A 26068-nucleotide genomic window follows, 5' to 3' on the forward strand; every position below is an offset into this window, starting at 1 on the left:
TCACAGGGCATTTGTATGAGGCTATCCAAACTAATATCACTCAGCTAAATTAAGGCTGGCAGAAAGTAATGTTAACACTCATCAGTTTAAAAATCAAATCAGGTTTCAGGTGAGAGGAGGTTTTTCTTATCAGTGGTTTTAGGAGTGGCATTGGTATTGGTAAGTTGTTTTCGTGGTGATGGTAGTTTTAATAGTGGAGGTAGCTTTTATATGTTCTTTGGTGGTGATAATGCTAGGTTTTGTGGTGATGTTGGTATTTTTGAGGCAAGAGGACCGTGTTCTATTCCAGCTTGCACCATGATCTCTTTAGAGATATCCATTCTTGTCATACTACAACACATTTGCTTTTTATTCACTTAAGGAGAATAACATTGTGTATTTGACAATGCTACTGTGATTTTGGTCTGAAAACTTGTGGAAAGTTTGCTTCATATCTAAAAAGTTCAATAATTTCTAATTACATTTTTATTCCCTCCAGATCGATCTTTAACAAAATCCATTATTGAAAAGATATTGCTGAATGGAATTGGAGTCACTTCTGAGGTAACAACTACTTTTACCCAACATAAAGATAACTCAGTAATGTTGTGTAGCAGGAATAATTTATTTTGGACTCTTTTATAATAATGCTATTGTTGGAAGGATTTGGACAAATTCGATCTTCAATCTGAGTAGGTCTTTAACAAGACAGTCCTTATTCAAGCTTGTACCAATGCAGCATGGAAGAATCCTCAGAGTCATGCTCCGAGACACTGCCATTTACAACTTAAAACAGTATAATTATACATTTTTGCATCACAATGGTTACATGCAACATTGATATAAAATAAACCTATTTACTACAAAAACAGGATGCAATTCATTTTCTGGTGAATTTCAAGAGGACTTCTTGGAGGGTCCAGCATTAAAAACGACAAATTTGTTGTATAAAATAGGTAATAGACACAAAATGTTGGGTATTTGGAGGTTGGGTGGGAATGAAACATTTTTGGTTATAAACTGCTTCCTTGCTTAACCCACCTGTCTGTGATAGTATCAAAGCTCTTGCATCTAAGCATGGTTGTCTACTCTGATTATTCTTAGGCAATTAATTTGACACAAATTAGTAATGCATTGTAGTCCTGTTAATATGTTTCACGCCCCTTGAAATTAATTGATACAATAGTGTCATTTGCTTCCCCTGTCTCCATTCCCAAACCTGTTAGAAGTCTTACATGGTTCTTTTTCAATGTCTCACCTCTTGCAATTTCCATGTAATCTTAATCTAGGGGTAAATTAATCAGTTGTTCTCAAACATTTTTGGTTAAGGGCAGTATTCCCTTTTTTCCCTTCTGTGCGGACCACTGAGGTCCATGTGCAGCAGCAACTACTGGATTGACAGAGCAATCATGTGTGTAGCACATCGGAATGGCAGTTTAGAGGGAACTTTGGTTGAGGGCCACTTTTTCAAATTGATTAATCATGAATCATTCCTTTTCCTTACTCCCACATCTTGGATATGCTGCAATGTTGCACAGTACTCAATTTGAAAGTGCTGCATGCAGTGTGTTTTTACAGTGCTTTTCCAAAAATAAGTAATTGCTTAGTGCTGCAATTTGAGAATAATATTACTGATGTAGAGAGAGTGAGGAGACAGACAAGACAAATCTGAGATAAAAATTAAATGCAGCTGCACTAATATTCTTATGCAATTTTAAAAAATGTGTTCTTAGAATTTGGCTGTTACTGACATTTATTTCCCAGACTTAAGTAATGTAACTTTTTTTTTCCCTTTATTTCTGCATTTTTAAATCTAAGATCTATACCTCGGTGCTTTGTACCTAAGATGGTGCCATGTGGGGTGACATTGTAAAGTTTTCACTGTACTCCTGTGTGTGTGACAATGAAGGATATTCTATTCTATTCTGTTGTATTCTATTCTATTTGCCTTCAATAAACTGCTTGCCTTCTTGAATCTTGAAATCCCATGAGATGTAGATGCATGCACTCTGCTGTTATGGAGGGAGTTTCATATTTTAATCTAGCAAAGCTGAAGGAACAACAATGTTCATAAAACAATGAAAGAACTCAGGTCTGGCAACATCTGTGTAAAGAAAGCAGAATTTAATCTTTTGATTCCAGTGATCCTCCTTGACCCCGCTGCATGAGTCAATATTAATTGCAGGCCATTATTATTTGACTACAGAATACTCAACTGCACATAAAATTCTGAAATGGTTTTAGGCCTGTGAAAACCCAGCGCAATTTCTTATTTAAAAGGAATTTACATTATCACAACATAATGGGAGATATAGTCAAGTAAAGTTTGCAGCTTTTTTCTGAATTACAAACTATTAATCTAAATCAAAGATGCTGTCAAGACTAAAACCAGTGTTATATTACTGCTCATTTATTCCATGAGTCCAAATTGAATGCACCCTACTATCCAGATAAGAGTTCTTGCATTGTCCTTTCCCATCCAGTTAAATGCGAGACTTGCCACTGGAAACTGTGACTGCCGAAGTGCTCATCACAGAAGAAAGCTGAGGGTTTTGGTGTGAACATGGTGTTAGTTACTCATGCTGGACTAACTAATATTAATACAAAGCAGTCGACTTGCCATTTTGATCGTTCTTTTTTCTGTGTTTACTCTTGCCCTCTCAGTTGCTCAGAGGATTATTTCACAGATATCCTGGTCACTAAAATTGCCTATTTCACTTTGGTAACTCAGCCAATCATGCTTTCAGTTGCCATGGTCCTGAACTCTCGAATTTCCTATCTAAACTTTCCAAAATGCTCCTCAAAATCTACATCCTTGACTGAGCTTTTAGTACTGAAATGCCTTGGAATATTTTTCTGCATTCAGGGGCACTATACAAATACAGATTTTCAACAATGTTTTGTCCATCTTATTTCTCTGAAGTCCTGTCTTAATCCTGTGGCTATCTGTGTTTGCTGGTTTGTTTAAGCACCTGCCTTGCTCTATAGTTCTATCTCACTTACATTCATCACAGCATTTTATGGTATTGGAATAAGTGTAAGCATCATTTGAGTTAGAGGGTAGATTAGATGGGAACAAGAAATGAATGGAAGTGTAGTTAGAAATGAAAATAAATAAAGAAAAATAAGTGGAAGAGTAAATGGAGAATACAGTTGACTGGAAAATAGTGATATGGACAGTTGGAATACAAATAGTTTCAGTGCAAAAGTATTGAAGTAGAGGAAATGGATATTGAGCTAATCTGTGGCAGATCAAACGCCTTGGCAATTTATGGAAATGTGACTTTAAGATGATGGAACCAAGACAGTGTAAGAAACTGGAGATGAAACAGTGTGGACATGACATCAGAGAGGAAGACAAGAGGTAGTGGTTTTGGTCCCTACTTTCACTCTTTCATTCCTTGCCCTCTTATTTACCAGGAGCAATTTTATAGGAAGTCCACTCGGTTAATAAAAAATGCAAACTTTCCCATATTGTTTCTGATTTATTACCCACGAGCATATCACTTGTGGCTTTGCCCAGAATTTTTAAAGAAATTTTCAAAATTTTATGAAGTCATTTTCTTTAATAAAAATTTCTGACAAATGATTTGATTTAGATTTAATGTTTTTCTATTGTTTTGAGTCAGCAGAAAGTGTGATAAACTCATGTTTATTATAAATTGATCTCGCTGTATTTATTGAACAATTGGATAATACGCTGTTTAGTATCATGGGTGAGGAATTTGCACTATTTAGCAGAATTCTGACTTTTTTCAATGTTTTTCTGCTTCTTCTCACCCATGGTTTCTGTTTTAAATATATGACGTTTTAAACATTTTAAAAATAACACAATCTCGTTCTGACCATCAGAAAGGGAACAGACTTGTTGTTGATTCTAACACATTAATGTGTGTGCAGGGTGCCTCTTGGTTTCCTCTTCAACATGTCATTCGCTTTATCAGATGCAGATGAAAAGGAATCAAACACTGTGGTTGAGCATAGCAAAGTGCAGCTTGCATGGATAATTCTGTCCCCAGTAACCTCCAGATTTCCTGGAGGGAATGACTGATGAGAGCTCCTTTCACACTGTTGTGTATCTTTGGCCTGAAGATCTCCCTCTGTTTTTATATTCATTCATGGGGTGAGGGTGTTGCTGTCTCAGCCAGCGTTTAAAGCCCTGCCCCTACATGCATTTAGAAAATGGTGGTGAGCTGCCTTTTTGAACTAGAGTCATAGAGATGTACAGCATGGACACAGACCCTTCGGTCCAACCCGTCCATGCCGACCAGATATCCCAATCCAACCTAGTCCCACCTGCCAGCACCCTCCAGACCCTTCCTATTCATAGACCCATTCAAATGTTGCAATTGTACCAGCCTCCACCACTTCCTCTGGCAGCTCATTCCACACACGTACCGCCCTCTCTGAAAAAGTTGCCCCTTAGGTCTTTTTTTTTATCTTTCCCCTCTCACCCTAAACCTATGCCCTCTAGTTCTGGACTTCCCGACCCCAGAGAAAAGACATTGTCTATTTATCCCTCATGATTTTGTAAACCTCTATAAGGTCATCCCTCAGCCTCCGACGCTCCAGGGAAAACAGCCCCAGTCTGTTCAGCCTCTCCCTATAGCTCAAATCCTCCAACCCTGGCAACATCCTTGTAAATCTTTTCTGAACCCTTTCAAGTTTCACAACATCTTTCCGATAGGAAGGAGACCAGAATTGCACGCAATATTCCAACAGTGGCCGAACCAATGTCCTGTGCAGCCGCAACATGACCTCCCAACTCCTGTACTCCATACTCTGACCAATAAAAGAAAGCATACCAAATGCCTTCTTCACTATCCTATCTACCTGCGACTCCACTTTCAAGGAGCTATGAACCTGCACTCCAAGGTCTCTTTGTTCAGCAACACTCCCTAAGATAGGGGTGGGGAACCTGCGGCCTTCTAGGCCATTGTGTGTGGCCTTTTGAATGAATCCAAACTTTGTAGAGCAAATCTTTTTTTTTAATTAATGTTTTTTTGTCCTTTATGATTTTTATTTTAATCTTAAAATGAATGTATTTAAAATTAGTAGTTAGATTTTTACAAAATAATGTGAATTTTGAAGAATATATAATTGAAGTTTCTTGGATGCGGCCTTATTAGATTACAACTAACATAATGTGGCCTTCCAACATGAAAAGGTTTCCCACCTCTGCCCTAGGACCTTACCATTAAGTGTATAAATCCTGTTAAGATTTGCCTTCCCAAAATGTAGCAGTTCGCATTTATCTGAATTAAACTCCATCTACCACTTCTCAGCCCATTGGCACATCTGGTCAGGATCGTGTTGTAATCTGAGGTAACCTTCTTTGCTGTCCACTACACCTCCAATTTTGGTGTCATTTGCAAACTTACTAACTGTACCTCTTATGCTCGCATCCAAATTATTTATGTAAATGACAAAAAGTAGAGGACCCAGCACCGATCCTTGTGGCACTCCACTGATCACAGGCCTCCAGTTTGAAAAATAACCCTCCATCACCACCCTCTGTCTTCTACGTTTGAGCCATTTCTGTATTCAAATGGCTAGTTCTCCCTATATTGCATAAGATCTAACCTCGCTAACCAGTCTCCCATAGGGAACCTTATTGAAGTCCATATATTTAACATCTACCGCTCTGCCCTCATCAATCCTCTTTGACAAATGTTGCAAAATGAACCAAAAATACAGTAAACCTTTTTCTTAACTGGTACCTTTGGGACCAGGAGTGTGCTGGTTGATCAAATATTCCAGAAATCAAGACATCCACGTAACCAATGTAATAACACACACTAAGTCATTGAAAAGTAATGCAGAGAATATACACATTACTGTTATACTTTATGTACTGCATAAATCGCATAAGTAATCATGTAACTTTACCTTTAATAAAACTTACCAGCAGTGAGCTTTCTCACTTGCATCCTCAGACAACATGATAAATTTTGATATTTGAGGATAAATTGACTTAAAATTGAATCATTGAGGAGAAAGTGAAGTCTGCAGATGCTGGAGATCAAAGTTGAAACTTTATTGCTGGAACAGCACAGCAGGTCAGGCAGCATCCAGGGAACAGGAGATTTGACGTTTCGGGCACAGGCCCTTCTTCAGGAATGGGCCTGTGCCCGAAATGGGCCTGTTCCACCATATTAGAGCTAAATGCGTTTACCCAGTTTATATGTAAATTGATGATTATAGAATTCCCCTTTCTACATGCATCTTTAATTTCTTGAGTTATTCCGTGCCCTACATGACTACAGCTTGGTGGCCTGTAAACAACGTCTTGCTGTTTCTGAGTTTCACCTAAGCTGATTCTGTTCAGTGGGTTCTGCTATAACGCAATAGTTCTGTTCTCGTGCAATTCTGTGTTATAAGAAAATCACATAATAGCAGCACCATTTAAAGTAATGGGTCCAGAATCGCATTATAACCAATACATCTTTTAGATGTTCACGTTTTAGAAACTGTGGGTCCAACTTGTCAATCGCGTTATAGTGAATTTGCGTTAACGAAACACGCATTAGAGCAGAACGGCCTGTACCTTGATCTTCTGATCCAAGATCTATTCTGACTAATGTATTGACCTCAACCTTTATTAGATTACATTACATTACATTGTGGAAACAGGCCCTTCGGCCCAACAAGTCCAGTTCTTCATCCCCCCTCCCCCCACCTTGTCTCAGCCGGATCCCTCCAGCCCGGCACCGCCTTCCTGACCTGCAGTCTTCTTCTTGACCTCTCCGCCTCCATCCTACTCCGACCTATCACCCTCACCTTGACCTCTTTCCACCTATCACATTTCCAACGCCCCTCCTCCCTACCTTTTATCTTCTCCTGCTGAACACTCTCTGCTCATTCCTGAAGAAGGGCCTGTGCCCGAAACGTCGAATCTCCTGTTCCCTGGATGCTGCCTGACCTGCTGTGCTGTTCCAGCAATAAAGTTTCAACCTTAAAATTGAATCAACTGTTGTTATTTTGTATGGCCAATAAATTGCACAAGTATATTTACATTGTGGTGAAAAAATTAAAAAGCTATGATAATTTCACAAATTTACACAGTAAATATGTGCTATTTGAGGTATATATTTTTTGCCAGTTTATTGAGTGTTGTTTCATAAGCTGCTGGTTAAAACAAACTTTGCTCTGTGTAGTTTATGAAATGTCAATTAATTTGGACTTTGGCTGCCAACATAAGTTTGGAGCAATCAGATACAGTGAATCAGTCAGAGTCATAGAGCTGTACAGCATGGAAACAGACCCTTCAGTCCAACTCGACCATGCCAACTAAATTAATCTAGTCCCAATTGCCAGCATTTGGGCTTAAGTACATAACAGCAATTTATTTTAGAAAGGGGTTTCGAAACAGTGTGGGGTTGCTAAATGACCTTTGGACATGACATCAGAGAGGAAGACATGAGGTGGCGCTTTTAGGTCCCTACTTTCACTCTTTCATTCCTTGCCCTCTTACCAGGAGCAAATTTATAGAAGTCCACTCGGTTAATAAAAAATGTAAACTTTCCCATATTGTTGCTGATTTATTACCCACTAGCATATCACTTGTGGCTTTGGCCAGAATTTTTAAATTCTGAATGGAATTAAAGAGCTTAGAACATTTAATGTAATAAACTTTTGAAGATATATCAGTAAAGTTATAACACAAAGTATGATACCGAACCACCGAAGAAATATTCAATCAATTGACCAAAAGCGTGGTCAAAGCGATAGTGTTTACAGAATGACCTAAAGGAAGGCAGAGACTAGGGTAGGTTTAGTGAGGGATTTCCAGAAGTTAGCGCTTTGGCAGCTGGAGGCATGGCCATTAATGAAATGATTTAAATCAGAGATGCTCAAGAGATTGGAATTTTGAAGAATTCCAATATCTGGAAGGTTTTTGAAGTTGATGTAGATAATAGAGATATGGAGTGGCATGGCCATTGAAGGCTTTTGGAAACAAGATGAGAATTCTAAAAAGGAGTCATTGTTTAATAGGCAGACGATGTAGGTTAGTGAGCACAGACCTGAAAGATGAATGGGACTTTGTATGATAAGGACCTGTACGGTAGAGTTTTGGTTGATCCGATAAGACCATAAGAGATAGGGACGGTGTCAGCTGTTCAGCCCCTCAAGTCTGCTCCATCATCCAGTAGGATCATTGCTAATCTGACTTTCCTCATATTTATTTTCCTGCGACTTCCCCATAACCCTTGATCCCCATACTGATCAAGAATCTATCTATTTCAACAAATATGCACGAGGGATCTGCCCCCACAGCTTTTTGTGGTAAAGAGTTCCAAAGCCATGCAACCTTCTTAAAGAACAAATTCTTTCTTGTCTCAGTCTTAAATTAACCCCCTTTATTCAGAGACTATGCTCTACACTCTCCGCCCTCACCATTTTTTCCTGTGTTTGTAATGTGTTTGAGTTTGTAGACTTACTGGCTACCATATCACATGACTGCTGTTCGTTCCTCTGTACTTTTAAAAAAAAATTGACATTTTCCATGCTCGATAGAACAAGTGATCTAGTGGGGTATGCTTCATAAATACACTATATAATGCCGTCAAACATTGTTGTCTTTATATTGATGAGTGTTTGGCACACTTCCCTGTATATTCTGAAATTTATAGAGTACTAGAAAAGAACAGCAGTTGCAACAAGCTTATAATTAATGTAAACTGATTTTTTTCTCTAGTACAACTCTCAAAATAAATAAAGCATTTGAAATTATTTGTTTCTAAGTATTAAAATTGTAAAGAATGTGCAGGATTATGGGGAGAATGGCACAAAATCATAATGCTGATCTGGAGAGCTGGTGCAAATGTGATGGGCAGAATGGCATCCTCTTCCATCATAACAATTCTGATATTTTTGAAAAAAGAACTCTTAGTTTGCCATTACAACAGAAAAAATGTGGCCATTCTAAGTATATTAAATACATTGAAAAATTCTAAGAAATTGTACACAATGTACTTATTCAGCATCTGCCTTGCATACATACCAATGTCAGTATTTTTTTGAAGCTGAGACTTTCCATAGTAAAAATATTTTAATAAATGTGTTAACGTACTCCAGTCAATTCAGTTAATACATCAAACCATGTAATTCATTTTTATTTCAAAATTCTTTTTGAATATATGAATTTCAAAACTTATTTTTCAGGATGGCAGTGCTGTAGGGGGGCTCATCTGGTGATGTAGGCCTTTTTTCTTTTTTTCTCCTTTTTACTTTTTTTCGTCTTCTCTTTGTTTTCTTTGCTTTTGAGACTGGAAAGTGGTAGTGAAGGAGGAGGCCTTCTGTGGCAGTAGGAACTGCAGCAATACTAGGATGAGCAGGAACCCTTCCACTCTAACCAGTGGTCTCCTGGTGAGCAAGGAACACATCCCAGGCTAACTTCCCCGGTCCGGACTAGAAGATTAGGCTGAGGCTCCAGGTCCACAGCAAGGCCTAGGTGCCTGAATAATGACAAAGGTGTTCTTGGCCCGGCATCGTGGTCTTCCTGTTTGGCAATCTCCCTGTGTAGTGGCATCCTGGCTCACAGGTGTTGTCCCTATGTGGAGATCTTGTCCCTATGTGGAGATCTTCTTTGTCTTCGGTATCCAGATATTCAAATGGCTCAGCAGACAGTCTTGTCCAGGAGTGGTAGCCTCGGCCTAGTATGTCTTCTTTGGTGGAACCTTCCAGCCTAGTATCCAGCCCGCTGTGGCAGTCTTGTCGTAGCTGCCTCTTCAGGATATTTCATCATTCCTAAATCTGCTTTCCCTGAGCCCAGGAGGCATTAACTGAACTGTGATGAAGGTCTTTTAATTTCACTTTTTCAAATTATGTATGACTTTTGTTATTGATGTAGGTACTGTGATGGGGTGACTTACAAAAAATTCGCTTTATCTTTCTTATAAAAGTTCATGTGGCACTTTACATCTCTTCACTGTTGTAAAATCTTCTTGCCTTTAATCTTCACTATTACTTCCTCTGACCTCTGCCTCAAACCCTTATTGTTCATCTTTAACTGCCCTCTCAATAGCTGTATTTTCAACTTTACTGTTGGTCATTTTTAACTTGTTTATCCTCTGTGTATGTTTTGCTTTAGTGGAAGGTGCCTAGGGACTTGACTTAATGCTATGGAAAACATAAAATTGAAATTTCTTATGGCGTGTGTTAGTACTGGAAATTGAAACAGAGGCCTTTTTTGACCTCTGATTAAAAGGTTCTCTTGTTATTTTACAGAGATGGAGGCAAATTTGTTTTGCTGAACTAACAGCTTTAATTTACATAGTGTCTTTAAATATAGAAACGTTTGTGGAGCCATATATTAACATTAGCTAATAATATGACAAGGAAGGAGATATCAGTAGAGGTGACCAAAACTTATCTAAATTGTACATGAATAAGGTGTGAGAAATGAATGAGTGTAGAGAGAGAATTCCAGATTGTGGATAATCAGCTGAAGGTATGGCCACCAAGGATAGTGTGAAAGGAAGGGAAACTGATAAATGGTCAGTCAAAGGAACAGAGTTTGGGAGGGGATGTAGACCTGGTGGAGGTTACAGAATTGTGAAGGGATAGAGGATAAGAAGTTCAAATTCAGATAATGGGAAGCTGAAACAGACATTGGTTAGTCAGCTGAGGCAAGGGCAATGCATGAGAAGTATTTGATGGTGAAAGTACTCTTAGTACAAAAGTATTTTTGGAAAATAAATCATGCAGCTTGCTTCAACAGCAAAACTAAAGTAGTGTGTAGCATTTTACTTTTGTAACTATTACAGGTAATCTCAGCATTTGTCATGCTGTTCCTCTTTTATTTCATAACAGTACAAATGGCTAACACTAACGTCTTCTAGAGACCCTGCTAAACAAAAACAAAGAAGAAAAGCTGTGAAGTTGAGACATGGTTTGAAAGGAAAAGCTACTATTCGTATAGGTAATGATGTTTCTTTTGCAAATAATACATAAAGTATAACATTAATATGGAGAGTACTTATACAGAAGGATTTTTAGTCATTATACTTTTTAGTTCTGAGGAAGGGTCACCGGACCTGCAACGTTAACTCTGATTTCTCTTCACTGATCCTGCCAGACCTGCTGAGCTTTTCCAGTAATTTCTATTTTTGTTGCTGATACAGCATCCCAGTTCTTTCATTTTTTTTGCTTAGTCATTATTGAGCACATATAAACTGTGCTGTTGCCCAGTGACAGAGAGACACACAAGAATCCAGAAGGGGGTGTGTGTGTGTGTATGTACATATGTACATGCATCAGTGTATGGAGACAGGAGTGTATTAATCTCCGCAGGATTGCTGAAAACCAAGTTTCGGAGATGTTTGCTCTGAAATTTCAGTAATAGTGAATTTAGTTCGTACTTTATTTTGGAAATTTTGGAGAGAGATACCAGCTGATGAAAAAGCATCCAATGAATATGCAGAAATTTCTCCAAAGAAAATGCCAATGTGAGCAAGACGTTTCAGTGTGGGGATAATGATAAATAATAACTGGAGTTTTGGTTTTTGTCAGTATACTGTTGGGATAAAAATAGTATTGTATTTGAGTCCTTCTCTAGTGCTTGTATTGAAATCTTTCCAACTGCTTTTGCCCAGTGTAATATAGTTAATGTTTTTCTTCTTTAATCTATGTTAAAGGTACAATGACAGACTCTTGTGAATGTGTTCAGTACCTCATTTCCAAGATTGTGAGATTGGACATTTGCAGCACTAACACAGGCTGGGATATTAAAGTGTCAAGTGGAGAGAGCAGTAGCTAAAGCATGCAGTGTTCTCTGCTTTATTGATAGAGGCTTAAAGGAGGAAATTAGGGAGGTAATGCTGAACTTGTACAGCTCAGCAATCAAATCTACATCCACAACACACTTGTTAGACCTCAGGTGGAGTTTTGCCATAGTTATGAGCACCACATCATAGGAAGGATGTGAATCATTGGAAAGTGTGCCAATTTTCAAGAATGGTTCCAGGAATGAGAAACTTCAGTTATGAGAGTACATTGAAGAAGTTCAGACTGTTCACTAAAAGAAACAAAGATGATGTGAGGAAAAAAAAACTGTCATTCAGTGACTAGTTAGAGCATGGAATCCACTGACTGGTATTGTGGTGGAGACAGGTTCAATTACGGCATTCGAGAAGGTATTAGATGATGATTTGGATAGAAATACTGTGCAGGGATAATGGGAAAAAGCAAGAAATTGGCTCTAGGTAATGATGCTTGTTTGAAGAACTGGTGTCAGCATGATGGTGGGCCAAATGACCTCTTTTTGCATCCTTACAGTTCTGCAGTTCTACAGTTCTGTTCGAATCAAGAATTTATATTTTTATATTTAGATTTTTATCATCATATGTACTTGGGTACAGGAGTACATATGATGATAAACCAAAACCACCATTCTCCAGCATCATCTTAGCATGCAAAAGACAGGATTAAAAACAGAAAGCAGAGGTAAAAGAAACAGCCAAAAGAAAAGTCATCCAGATAACTCCCCAACTCTGCCAATTCTTCAAATACATTGACTTTGGACCTTTTGAAGCAATCTACTTTATGTACTTTAGCTAGTTCTTTGTTAAATATTAGATATTTATCCAGTATCCTAAATTTTTAACATTATCTCTCATAATCTCAGTAAAAAAGATATTAAAATAAAATGCCAAGATTTTATAACTTTCAGTAATTGTGAAATACAATAAACAAATAAAGTTGGATATACTGAGACTAGTGTGCCAGCACTACAAATGACTGACTGTACTAGTTTCTGTTGATGGAATCATTGTAAGGTGAATAACAATATAGAGAACTGCTCCTGCTTTGTACATAATGGGACAATGGAAATGAGGTGTATTGCGACCAAAGTCGGGAAACAAACACTCAGGTACACAATATGTCAAAGAATCAGACAGAATGGAGAGATTATAGTGACGAATGATATAAGACATTATTAAGGAAGGATTTTGGACTTAGCATGAAATAGAATTAATATGGGTAGACACCAGAAGTAGATAGAGTCAGAAATCGTTCATGGGGAAAAAAATGTTATAGGCCTTTTAACAGTAGTTATCCTGTTAGTTAACAGTTGGCAATGAGTTACACAATAAATTATTGGGACTTGTAACAAAAACAGTGCAATAACTTTGGGGCTTTTAATTTTCACATAGAGTGGGACAATTAAATAGGCAAGACAATTAAAGGAACAATCTAAAAAATATGTTTGTAGAAAGTGATAATTTCCTGGAGAAAGTGAGGACTGCAGATGCTGGAGATCGGAGCTGAAAAATGTGTTACTGGAAAAGCGCAGCAGGTCAGGCAGCATCCAAGGAGCAGGAGAATCGACGTTTCGGGCATAATCCCTTCTGCTCATGCCCGAAATGTCGATTTTCCTGCTCCTTGGATAATTTCCTGGAGCATTATATCATGGAATGAAACAATTATAAAGCTGTTTTAATTCTAATATTGTGTAAAAAGTCAAGGCTACTTTGTAAACTCAGTAAAAGATCCACTGGGAATTTTTTTTCATAATCTAATTCTGTGTTAAACTTGAAAATGACATACGCTGATCACAAAAAAGAATCTTAAACTTAATGGAAAATACACTTGTAAGGGGAGAACTGGTAATTGTTGATTAGGTAAATAGATTAAAAGTATTGCGATAAATAAATAGTGAAAAACATTCCAAGCAATATTTTGAATGTTCAGCAAGAATATTTTCCATCGAAAATGACTCACTCAATAAGTTCAGAGCAGTAGTTAATTAAAGACTGTTAAGGATAGTCATAAATTAAAGGATGTTGACAAGATTGCAGAGAATAGTAACAAGTCTGAAGATTGGGAGAGTTCTATAAACTTATAAAGGGCCACCTAAATGTTGTTAATAAAAAAAATACAAGAGCAAACTAGTCAGGAGTACATAAAATGGATTTTAAGAACTTTTGCATATATAAAAACATAGTTAAAATAAACATTAGTCCCTTAGAAGCAGAAATGGGATAAATTGTATGAGACATGAAGAAATAGCAGAAGCATTGAAAAGTATGTAGAATACTATCTAATAACTGTTAATACTGTCTAGTCAGTCTACTCTACGTAGAACATAGAAGTGTAGTGGACAGTGAAGAAGGTTAGGAGAAAGTAGATGCTGGAGTACCAGAGTTGAAAAATGTGGTGCTGGAAAAACACAGCAGGCCAGGCAGCATCTGAAAAGCAGGAGAATTGATGTTTCGGGCATAAGCCCTTCTACCTCAGATTACAACAGGATCTTGATCAGATGGGCCAGTAGGCTGAGAGGTGGCAGATGGAGTTTAATTCCGATAAATGCGAGGTGCTACATTTTGGGAAAGCAAATTTTAGCAGGACTTATACACTTAATGGTAAGGTTGTAGGGAGTGTTGCTGAACAAAGAGACCTTGGAGTGCAGGTTCATAGAACCTTGAAAGTGGAGTCGCAGGTAGATAGGATAGTGAAGAAGGCATTTGGTACGCTTTCCTTTATTGGTCAGAGTATTGAGTACAGAAGTTGGGAAGTCATGTTGCGGCTGTACAGGACATTGGTTTGGCCACTGTTGGAATATTGCGTGCAATTCTGGTCTCCTTCCTATCGGAAAGATGTTGTGAAACATGAAAGGGTTCAGAAAAGATTTACAAGGATGTTGCCAGGGTTGGAGGATTTGAGCTGTAGGGAGAGGCTGAACAGACTGGGGCTGTTTTCCCTGGAGCGTCGGAGGCTGAGGGATGACCTTCTAGAGGTTTACAAAATTGAGGGCATGGATAAGATAAATAGACAAAGTCTTTTCTCTGGGATGGGAGATGTCCAGAACTAGAGGGCATAAGTTTAGGGTGAGAGGAGAAAGATATAAAAGAGACCTAAGGGGCAACGTTTTCACGCAGAGAGTGATATGTATATGGAATGAGCTGCCAGAGGAAGTGGTGGAGGCTGGTACAATTGTAACATATAAAAGGCATTTGGAAGAGTATATGAATAGGAAGGGTTTGGAGGGATATGGGCAGGATGCTGGCAGGTGGGATTAGATTGGGTTGGGATATCTGGTCGGCATGGACCGAAGGGTTTGTTTCCGTGCTGTACATCTCTATGACTCTATGACAATACAGTGCATAACAGGCCCTTGGGCCCTCAGTGTTACGCCAAATTGTGAACTCATCCAAGCCCACCCCCCTACACTATCCTCTTATCATCCATATGCTTATCTAAGGACTGTTTAAGTGCCTCTAATGTGGCTGAGTTAACTACATTGGCAGGCAAGGCATTCCACGCTCTTTCCACTCTCTGGTTAAAGAACCTGCCTCTGACATCTGTCTTAAATATATCACCCCTCAATTTGCAGCTGTGCCCCCTTGTGTAAGCTGACGTCGTCATACTAAGAAAAAAGACTCTCACTGTCCACTCTGTCCAATCCTCTGATCATCTTGTATGTCTCTATTAAATCCCCTCTTAGCCACCTTCTCTCCAATGAGAACAGACCCAAGTCCCTCAGCCTTTCCTCGTAAGGACTTCCCTCCAGACCAGGCAACATCCTCTGCACCTTTTCCAATGCTTCCACATCCTTCATGTAATGGGGTGACCAGAACTGTACACAGTATTCTAATTGAGGCCGCACTAACGCTTTGTAAAGTTGCAGCATGACATCACTGCTCCGGAACTCAATTCCTCTACCAATAAAACCTCACACATGGTATGCCTTCTTAATAGCACTATCAACCTGAGTGGCAACTTTCAGGCAACTATGTACATGGACATCAAGATCCCTCTGCACATCCACACAACCAAGAACCTTTCCATTGACCCAGTATTCTTCCCAAAGTGAATCACCTCACATTTATCTGCATTGAACTTCATTTGCCCCCTCTCAGCCCAATTCTGCAGTTTATCAAAGTCCCCTTGCAACCTGCAACATTCTTCCACACTGCCCAACACTCCACCGGCTTTAGTGGAGTTAGATGCAAAGTTACTAAGCCATCCAAGTATTTCTGCATCCAAGTCATTTACAAAATGACAAACAGCAGTAGTCCCAAAACGAATCATTGTGGCACACCACTAACAACTAAACCCCAGGCTGAATATTTTCCATCAACCACTGCTTGCTGCCTTCTTACAGAAAGCCAGTTTCTAATCCAAACTGCTAAATCTCCCTCAATCCCATGCCTCCTCATTTTCTCCAAAAGCCTACCATGTGAAACCTTATCAAAGGCTTTAGTGAAGTCCATGTACACCACCTCAACTGTCCTACCCTCATCCACATGCTTGGTCACCTTCTCAAAAAACTCAGAGGTTTGTGAGACATGACCTGCCCTTGATGAAACCATGTTGACTATCTCCAATCAAATTGTCGCTTGCTAGATGATTATAAATCCTATCTCTTATAATCCTTTCCAAAACTTTTCCTACAACAGACGTAAGGCTCACAGGTCTGTAATTACATAGGTCATCTCGACCATTCTTCTTGAATAAGGGCGCAACATTTGCAATCCTCCAGTCCTCGAGTACTAAACTTGTAGACAATGACAACTCATAAAGATCAAGGCCAAAGGCTCTGCCATCTCCTCCCTAGCTTCCCAGAGAGTCCTTAGATAAATCCCATCCGGCCCAGGGTACTTATCTACTTTCATACCTTCTAGAATTGATAACACCTTAACTAACCTCAATCCTTTCTAGTCTAGTAGCCTGTATCTCCGTCTTCTCCTCAACAATATTCTCCTTTTCCTGTGTGAAAACAGATGAGAAATATTCGCTTAGCATCTCTCCGATCTCCACAGGGTTCACACATAACTTCCCACTTCTGTCTTTGGCCCTATTCCTACCCTAGTCATCCTTTTATTCCTCACATTCGTATAGAAAGCTTTAAGGTTCTTCTTTATTCTACCTGCTAAAGACTGCTCATGTCCACTCCTTGCTCTTCTTAACTCTCTCTTTAAATCTTTCCTAGCTAATTTGTAACTCTCCATTGCCTCATCTGAACCATCTCGTCTCAACGTCACATAAGCCTCTCTCTTCCGCTTAACAAGAGATACCATTGATTTCGTCAACCACGGTTCCCTTACCTTCTCAGTTCCTCCCTAACTGACAGGGACATACCTATCAAGGACATGCAATATCTGTTCCCTAAACTAGCTCCACATTTTGATTGTTCCCATTCCTTGCATTTTGCTACCTCATTCTATGCCTCCTAAGCCTTGACTCATTGCATTATAATTGCCCTTCCCCCATCTATAACTCCTGCCCTGTGGCATGTACCTAACCCTTTCCATCGCTAAACTAAACATAGTCGAATTATGGTTACTCTTTCCAAAGTGCTCACCTACCACTAAATCAAATACCTGGCCTGATTCATTACCAAGTACTAGATCCAGTGTGGCCTCCCCTCTTGTCGGCTCTTTGACATATTGTGTCAGGAAGCCGTCCTGCACACATTGGACAAAAACTGATCCATCCGATGTACTATAGTTATAGCATTTCCAGTCAATGTTGGCGAAGTTAAAGTCCCCCATAATGGCCACCATTATCACTACACATGATCAGTAAAGTGATGGAAAGTATAATTAACAGTGCTATCAAGCAGCACTTGCTTAACAATAACCTGCTCACTGATACTCGGCTTGGGTTCCGCCAGGGACACTCATCTCCTGACCTCATTATAGCCTTGGTTCAAACATGGACAAAAGAGTTGAATTCCAGAAGTGAAGTGAGAATAACTGCCCTTGAAATCGAAGATGCATTTGACCGGTTGTCGCATCAAGGAGCCCAAGCAAAACTAGTAAAATTTTCCGCTGATTGGTATCTTACCTGGTGCATAGCAAGATGATTGCGATTGTTGGAGGACCGTCATCCCAGTTCCAGACATCTCTGCAGGAGTTCCCCAGAGTAGTATCTGGGGCGCAACCATTATTAACAGCTTCAACAATGACATTCCCTTCATCATAAGATCCGAAACTGGTATGTTGCTGATGACTGTGTAACTTTCAGCACTGTTCACAATTTCTCAGATACCAAAGCTATCCATGTCCAAATGCAGCATCATCTGGACAATATCCAGGCTTGGGCTGAAAAGTGGCAAGTAACATTATGCCACACAAATTTCAGGCAATTACCTTCTCCAATAAGAGACAATCAAATGATCACCCCTTGGCATGCAGTGGCATTACCATCACTGAATCCCCCAATATCAACATCTTGGGAGTTAAGTTGACCAGAAACTGAAATGTATTATCCAAGTAAATATGGTTGTTAGAAGAGCAGGTGAGAGGCCAGGAATCCTACAGTGAGTGTCTCACCTCCTGATTCCCCTAAAGCCTGTCCACTACCTGCATGGTTCAAGTGAGGAGTGTGATGGATCAGTGTCTCTCTAACAACGTTCATCGGTATCTTACAGATGTTTTGCACATCACTGCACCCAGCACTGCAATATATTCAAAACAAGTGCCACTTCTGATGCCTTTTATTTCCTGAAGCTGGCATTTAACGTGTCACCTTTCAACTTTTTGTAGCAGAACCTTCCAACATCTCCATATCTGTGGCATTCGTGTAGAGCAAATACTTCAGAGATCAGCGTTACACCAGTCTTTTTGACAAGGAAAAGATTATTCTTGTGAATGACTGGTTCAGATTCTTCATTTGACCTAGTTTAAGTGCCTTACCTCTTAGTCTTGACTTCTGAAAGCCCATCTCTTCAGCCAAGGTTTTAGTCACATCAATCCAGTTTATAAAAAACATTATTTTTGTCATGCAATGTCTTGATGTTTTAAAGATCCAATATAATGCAAGTTTTAAAGTGCTGAAGGTGCAATAGTACACAAATACATTGTTCAACATAAATTGCTGGAAAAACTCAGCAGGTCTAACAGCATTTGTGGAGAGAAAGTAGACTTAATGTTTTGAGGTTAGTGATCCTTCTTCAGATCGAGGGGCCAAGAATGTGCATGTCGCGATATAAGGCACTGAGTATGGATTCAGAATACAGCAACAGCAGCTGACTGAGAAGCATTGTACATTATGGAGATACCTGCAACCCTGGGTGGATTCAAAACATGAAGAATGAAATTTAACTTGGAATCCAAATGGTTTGTGAGACTGAGAAATGTGATGTAGCTGTGGAAGCGAGTTTTGGTAAATACCTTGTCAAATATCAAGAGCAACAATGAAAATAATGACAAGTGAACAAGAAAATAGATTAGAACTGAAATCGTTTTGGAGAGAAGTGCAGAACATCTTCAAGGTGGGCATATGAGAAAGACAGATGGTAGTGAGTTAAACACTGAAAAACAAATAACTGAGGATGCTGGAAATCGGAAACAAAGACAAAATCAGAAATTGCTGAGAAAACTCAGGAAATTATTTTGGGGAAGGGTCCCTGGACTTGCAACCTTGACTTTGCTTTCTCTCCACGGAAGCTGCCAGACCTGTTTGTAAACTTCTCTTCATTTTAAGGAAACAAGTTCCTTTTGTCTTCACCGAAGGGTCTGTTTCCATGCTGTACACCTCTATGACTATGACTCTGTTGTTGGCTGCATTTTCCTGGACTGTGCACAAAAATTTCTGAAATTCTGTCACATAAAAATATGTTAAATATATAACTAAAATTGTTGGTCTCTGGAAAGCCCTCTCTTTTATCAATGTGCATGCTAAATTTGGTTTCACTCTTATGTATGTTTGGACGTCTTTACTAGCTTTTATGCATCCAGAATTAATCAGCATATGAGTAGATGTAAGTTTTCAGAGCTTAATGTTATTGAAATTATTTCTGTTTCTTTTAATGCTGCAGTTATATGGAAGTATTGTGGTAAGGAAATAGTATGTGGTGATAGTTCTGGCATTTGTGGTATTCTTTTCCATTAAATATTAGTGATTGCAGTCTAGCAGTTGAATGCAATATTTCTTACAGTTACCTGTCAAACAATCATATTTAGCAAAATTTCCTCCTTCATTGAACAAAAATGTCCTGGCAGTATCCAAGTTAAACCTATTGTGAATACTCAATAGCAAGGTGGTTCCCTTGACAGTTATAAGATCAGAGGTTTTCTTGTTTGCTGCTGCTTCTGTTGTTCTGAAGCTGAATTTTGTTTGTTTCTTTCCTGCCTGATTGATGACTATCAGAGAGTTTGTTAAGCAAGAACTCCAAATATGTATCTACGTGCTTGAGAGGAATTGCCCAAAAGCTCAGAATTTAAATGCCCATAGAATCATTAGTGAGAATTTATTCTGTAGATAGACAGGTAGGTCTGCAAAGAACCTAGATGATCTTTTCATCATTTTATGCATGAATTATCTTTGTCTCTCTGAATTTGCTTTCTCATCTTATTCTTATTTGATATAAGTATGAGATGACTGTTGCCAGTTTATTTCATTCCAAATCCAAATGTAGCCTTCATTTGAAGAGTAATAGATTTACAATGTAAATAGGACTTTAAACTAAATAATTTGGGAGATGGGTTCAGTGCATGGAAAAATTAAAAAAACAAAGGTAAAGGAGAAGGTATGATTGCAGGTTTGTGTTGGGGCTGATTGTTACCATAAAAGGTAGGGACAGAATTTGTGAATATGATATTGTACCAAGAAACCATAAAAGTATAGAGAATTTCAATAAGGGAACAAATTTAAAGGTTTTGTATCTTAATGCGTGAAGCATTTGAAGTAAGGTAGCACAAGTCGACGTAAATGAATATCTCATAGCCATTATGGAAACATGATTACAAAACTGGAAATGTAACATTCAAGGATAGTTGACTTTTTGAAAAGATAGGAAGGTGGTTGGGTGGCATTATTAATAAATAATCAAATGAGGACAGTTGCAAGAGATGATCTTGGCTTGGATGATGTAGAGTCCACTTGGCCGAAGATAAAAATCAGCAAGGGAGAAAAGACCTTGGCAGGAATAGTGTACAGTACTAAACTGTAGCCACTCTGTAGGAAAGGCTACAAATCAACAAATAATGTGAGCGTGTAAAAAGAACCGAACAATAATTATGTATGACTTTAATCTTCATTTAGTTGAGTTACTCAAATTAGAAAGGGTTGCTTCAACAATGGAATCATAAAGTGCATTAGGGATAGCTTCCAAGAGCAATATGCTGTGGAGCCAACCAGGGAGCAGGCTATCTTACATCTGGTAATAGCTAAATCACGAAACCACTTTCTATGAATAATTTTCTATGAATTTAAATCTTATATATCTTTTGGTTTAAATTTATAGTTGACGACAAATAGAGGAAAATATTTAATAAATATAGGAGAAAATAATGTTATGGACAAGGCCAGACCATTCAAAACATTGTTAAAAAGGTAGCCCAGACCATAACTTTACAATTTGTTTCGGTGAGTGTACAACGAAAATTACCCAGAGTAAGTTAGCAAGGTTGACTACCAGGTAAAACAGACAAAAAAAATGTATTCACAAAATTACACGATGAAACACAAAGAACAGTGGCACGGTGGCTCAGTGGTTAGCTCTGCTGCCTCTCAGCGCCAAAAACCTGGGTTCGATTCCCCTCCTTGTCTGTGTGGAGTTTGCACATTCTCCCCCCCTGCGTGAGTTTCCTTCGGGTGCTTCGGTTTCCTCCTACACTCCAAAGCTGTGCAGGCCAGGTGAATTGGCTGTGCTAAATTGCCCATACTGTTAAATGAAATAGTCAGGGGTAAGTATAGAGTAAAGGAATGGGTCTGGGTGGGTTACTCTTCAGAGGGTGATGTGGACTTGTTGGGCCGAAGGGCCTGTTTCATACCGTTGGGAATCTAAAAAAAAATAAAAAATCTACAGAACTCCTTTTAACCAAACTAGACTTAATTATGCTGTTCCGAATACACACAACAGTCCCAATAAACAAACCTCCTTAGAAACCAGTATAAATGAATGGAACAGATGCTTGAAGTTTGAAGGGCATGAAGAGAGAGAGTTTGTTTACACACAGCTCACTGTTCAACTCCCAACTAGTTCTGGACTGAACTAAACTGCTCAGCCACAGAGCTGACCACTCCCCTTTCATTATGCAGGTCACTTCTAAAACATGACCACTTGGGCCTGAAGTCTCATGTGTTTACATCTAAACAAAAAGGCCTCTCAATACCCTTTAATCTCTGTACCAAACCAGACTAATTGACATAGAGAGCGGTTTATTACCCCTCTGAAAGAAACCAAGAACACAGTATCCTTGAGAAAAGAAACAGCTCTTAGAAAAAAGGAAACCAGCTTTGTGATGATAATATGTCAAAATTATATGATACATGGAGAAAGGTGCAAATTTGAAACACATTAACAACCGAATGGGCTTAAAGTTTCTCTACATAAAAATTCACAATTAAATCATCTTCAAAACTATTAACACTTCCTTTCCTCTAGTGGTAGAGAATTAGAATGTAGGACCAAATCTATAAATCATGTGGTCCCAGAATCAGAGCACAATATTTTAGTCCAATCTCCAATCTATCTGCCCTTTGAATTTAGCTCCCATTGGGAGTAAAGGAGTACTAATTCATTAATGTGATTTGTTTACATAGTGACATTGCTTTGTTAGGCATGCCAGTAAAATTCAGTTGCTCGACAAATTGTAAATGTTATCTGTCACTTTAGGTACAAAGACGTTTACAGAGAATGGCAAGAAAAGAGCTCCTAGTTCTTCAGATTTTAACCCAGAACCACTGCCACCAGGTTCAGAGGGGTATGTACCGTGGCGTACTGCTGCACGTGCTAACCGATTCAGGTAACTTTTTCAATGTACCTTCATTTTTATGGTCTTTTTCTCATTTGTATTAGATCCTCAAAACAAAATTCCTTGAGCTTTATCAGATTAGATGATGTTCCATATGTTTGTGGGTTTGGTTAGTGCTTAGTTGTGTGGACAATGGACAGTCCTCAAGTTAGAGTCAAGATTTGAGTGGTGCTGGAAATGCACAGCAGGTCAGGTAGCATCTGAGGAGCAGAAAACTTGACGTTTCGGGCAGGAGCCCTTCATCAGGAACGATGAAGGGCTCCTGCCCGAAACGTCAATTTTCTTGCTCCTCGGATGCTGCCTGACCTGCTGTGCATTTCCAGCACTACTCTAATCTGCAGTCCTCACTTTTGCCTAGTCCTCAAGTTAGATCAATGGAAATTAGATTTTTCTCATCTTTTATTTCTGTTCCTTTCAATAGTCACCCCAATGATCTGGATCTTAAAAAAAAATCTCTTATACTCAATTTGAGTTTTTTGCTAAGACATCAGAGCTCTTGTCTTTTTGGATAACCAGTATTAACACCAAGGAGACTTGGGTTACCCAATTTGCAACACATGCAACAATAAATTGCATTAATATTGTACTTTTTAATGTAGAAAAAACTTCCCAATGCCTCTTAGCATTAAAATAAACTAAAACTAAAATAGTTAAAGTCCAAAAAAAAAATTGAGGGTACATAAATCATTATCCTAGAGTTGAGTTTTAAGTAGTGTCTACAAAAGATGTGGAGGGACAGAGGTTTAGGGAGAAGGTTGGAGAGTGTGGGACCTGGATGACTGAAGGCACAGCTGCTTAGTGAGTGGATAATGCATAAGGGGCTAGAGTGGAATTCTGCAGAAAGTTGAATTTGCATAACCATTCATGGAATTTGGATATTGCTGACTGTACCAGCATTTGTTGCCCTTGAGAAGGTGGTGGTGAGTTTCCATTAAGGAGGACACTGGAGTCATAAAGGAGAAAACCTGGAACTAAAGAATAACATAAAGAAAATAACACGCTTCCTTTGTAAATAAGACTGGACATACCAAATCCAATTGCTAAAAGTTAAATGGAAAATTGATTATGGTAGGAGGAATGTCTAAGAAGGAAAGGAGGTAGATGCTGAAACAATAACAGTAGTGCAAAGAGAATATGTTCCTTCTAATGTAATAAGGGAGTGATTGCTCAGAACAGTCATGAAAACTCTTTTTGAATGTTGATGAGGAGAATCAGACCACTAGGGGTTCTGAGTATTTTATCTCAAAAGGGTGAGATGGTTCTTTTTACTTTGAATCAGGGAGACAGTTTTTGAAAATGTAAATAAGAAGTATCAAGGCGAAGAAAACAAGGCTGATGCCTTTAGTCCATCTTTCTTCAGTAGAAATGTAACAAATAGATTCAGTATTAGAGAGATTATACCAAACATCCTGCTTTTACTTGAGTAACAAAGTTTTCGTGTGGAAATGTACACCACCTCAAATACCAGCTAACGAGGAATGGGAATTGTTCCATCAACTGGTCTTTCCATCTGTGTATTGTAATGGAATTTTACAAGTGGATTCATTACTACTGCTGTAGTACTTGTTCACATACTGAGAAATAGCTGTGATTCATATTACTATGTCAGACACATTATCACATTATCAAAGCTTACCATTGAAGTTTGTCTAGTATTAAGCAGTTATGTTTTGAATTATGTCACAATATATATTTACAGATATTAAGTTATTTTGCAGATGAAGGAAATATATACAGTCCTACTAAGATGTACAAACTTTAAGGATTCACGATCACCACCTGGCCTGCATTTAGTTAGCTGATCTCATTAGGATCAACACTTCATGTTTTAATGTTAACCACAGCATTTTGCAAAAGGATCATTGTCAAATAATTACTGCAAATATACACACCTCTGGATATCAGATAGGAGTAGTTGGTAACAGTTCATTGGCTATTAATATTTGATTTCTAGGCTTTTTCCATTTAAAAAAATACTGGTTGATTAAGTAGGACATGCTAACTTGCTAGTCTCCATGGCTGAAAGAACTGGTTTCAGAAGAGATGTAGATGATTTGCTATTGATTAGTTAATTTGAAATTGGTGTGTTAAGTAAATTTGGTTACAGGATTAGTAATTGATGGTATTGATCTTATTATTAACAGGAATTTTCACCTAGACTCGTCACACCAAAATAGGGATGTACAGGTAAAGGCATGATGGTAAATCATAGCAGTTCTTGTTTTTTAACTGTTTTAAAGCTGCTGTTGTGTTCCAAATTACAATTTCAAATCCAGATGAAACTGAACAAAACTGAACAATGCTGCAACTCATATGTATGATACCACTGAAGCATATATATTTGTGTAATTGTTATTTTGCATTTACAAATGATCAATATTTTAAGTACTTTCCAATTGCAATGCATAGCATTCTGTAGAGAAGATTTGTAGCTCAGGTTGAGGTTCTGGATGTAGGTTTGCTTGCTGAGCCGGAAGATTCGTTTTCAGATGTTTCGTCACCATACTAGGTAACATCTTAATTGGGGTTCTGAATGAAGCAGTGGTGGTGTAGCCCGCTTTCTATTTATCTGCTTGAGTTGCCTAGGGGCAGTGATGTCATTTCCTGTGGTGACCTCATTTCCTATGGTGATGTCATTGCCTGTTTTTTTTCAGGGGGTGGTAAATAGGATCCGAGTCAATGTGCTTGTTGATAGAGTTCCGATTGGAATGCCATGCTTCCTTAACCAGGAAGTTAGGGAATCATCCTTGGTTCAATAGAGAGTGCAGGAGGGGATGCCAGAGCAGCACCAGACATGCTTATAAATGAGGTGTCAATCTAGTGAAACTACCAAACAGGACTACTTGCATACCAAACAGCATAAGCAACAAATGATAGGCAGAGCTAAGCGATCCCACAACCAATGGATCAGATTTAAACTCTGCAGTCCTGCCACATCCAGTTGTGAATTGTAGTGGACAATTGAACAATTCACTGGAGGAGGAAACTCCACAAATATCCTTACATACAGATGAGGAAGGACACCACTTTGACTGGGACAACACATCCATCCGAGGACAAGACAAACAGACACGTGTACGGGAATTCCTAGAAGCATGGCATTCCAACTGGAACTCTTATCAACAAACACATTGACTTGGATCCCATTTACCACCCCTAAGAAAAAGAACAGAAAATGATGTCACCACAGGAGACTCAAACGTATAAATAGAAAGCAGGCTACACCACCAGTGTTTCATTCAGAAGCTCATTGAAGATGTAACCTAGTATGATGACACAACGTCTGAAAATGAACCTTCCAGCTCAGCAAGCAAACCTATATCCAGGTAATGTTTAACTTCAACAAGTTTCTAATTAGAATCACCAGTGATGTGATATCA

At 38.7% G+C, this 26068-nt stretch overlaps 1 protein-coding gene across 2 annotated transcripts in view; it reads left to right on the forward strand.

Moving 5' to 3' along the window:
* Positions 1-26068, forward strand: part of cep78 (centrosomal protein 78) — an 86258-nt gene that overhangs the window by 42533 nt on the left and 17657 nt on the right. For both annotated transcript variants that reach the window (XM_043712611.1, XM_043712621.1), the window contains 5 exons: positions 479-543; positions 10795-10903; positions 19748-19765; positions 22550-22679; positions 24833-24875. In XM_043712611.1, coding sequence (XP_043568546.1) covers positions 479-543; positions 10795-10903; positions 19748-19765; positions 22550-22679; positions 24833-24875 — 365 coding nt within the window. The remainder of the gene's footprint in view (positions 1-478; positions 544-10794; positions 10904-19747; positions 19766-22549; positions 22680-24832; positions 24876-26068) is intronic.

The sequence above is a fragment of the Chiloscyllium plagiosum genome, chromosome 2, assembly GCF_004010195.1.
Source record: "Chiloscyllium plagiosum isolate BGI_BamShark_2017 chromosome 2, ASM401019v2, whole genome shotgun sequence".
Lineage (NCBI taxonomy): Eukaryota > Metazoa > Chordata > Chondrichthyes > Orectolobiformes > Hemiscylliidae > Chiloscyllium > Chiloscyllium plagiosum.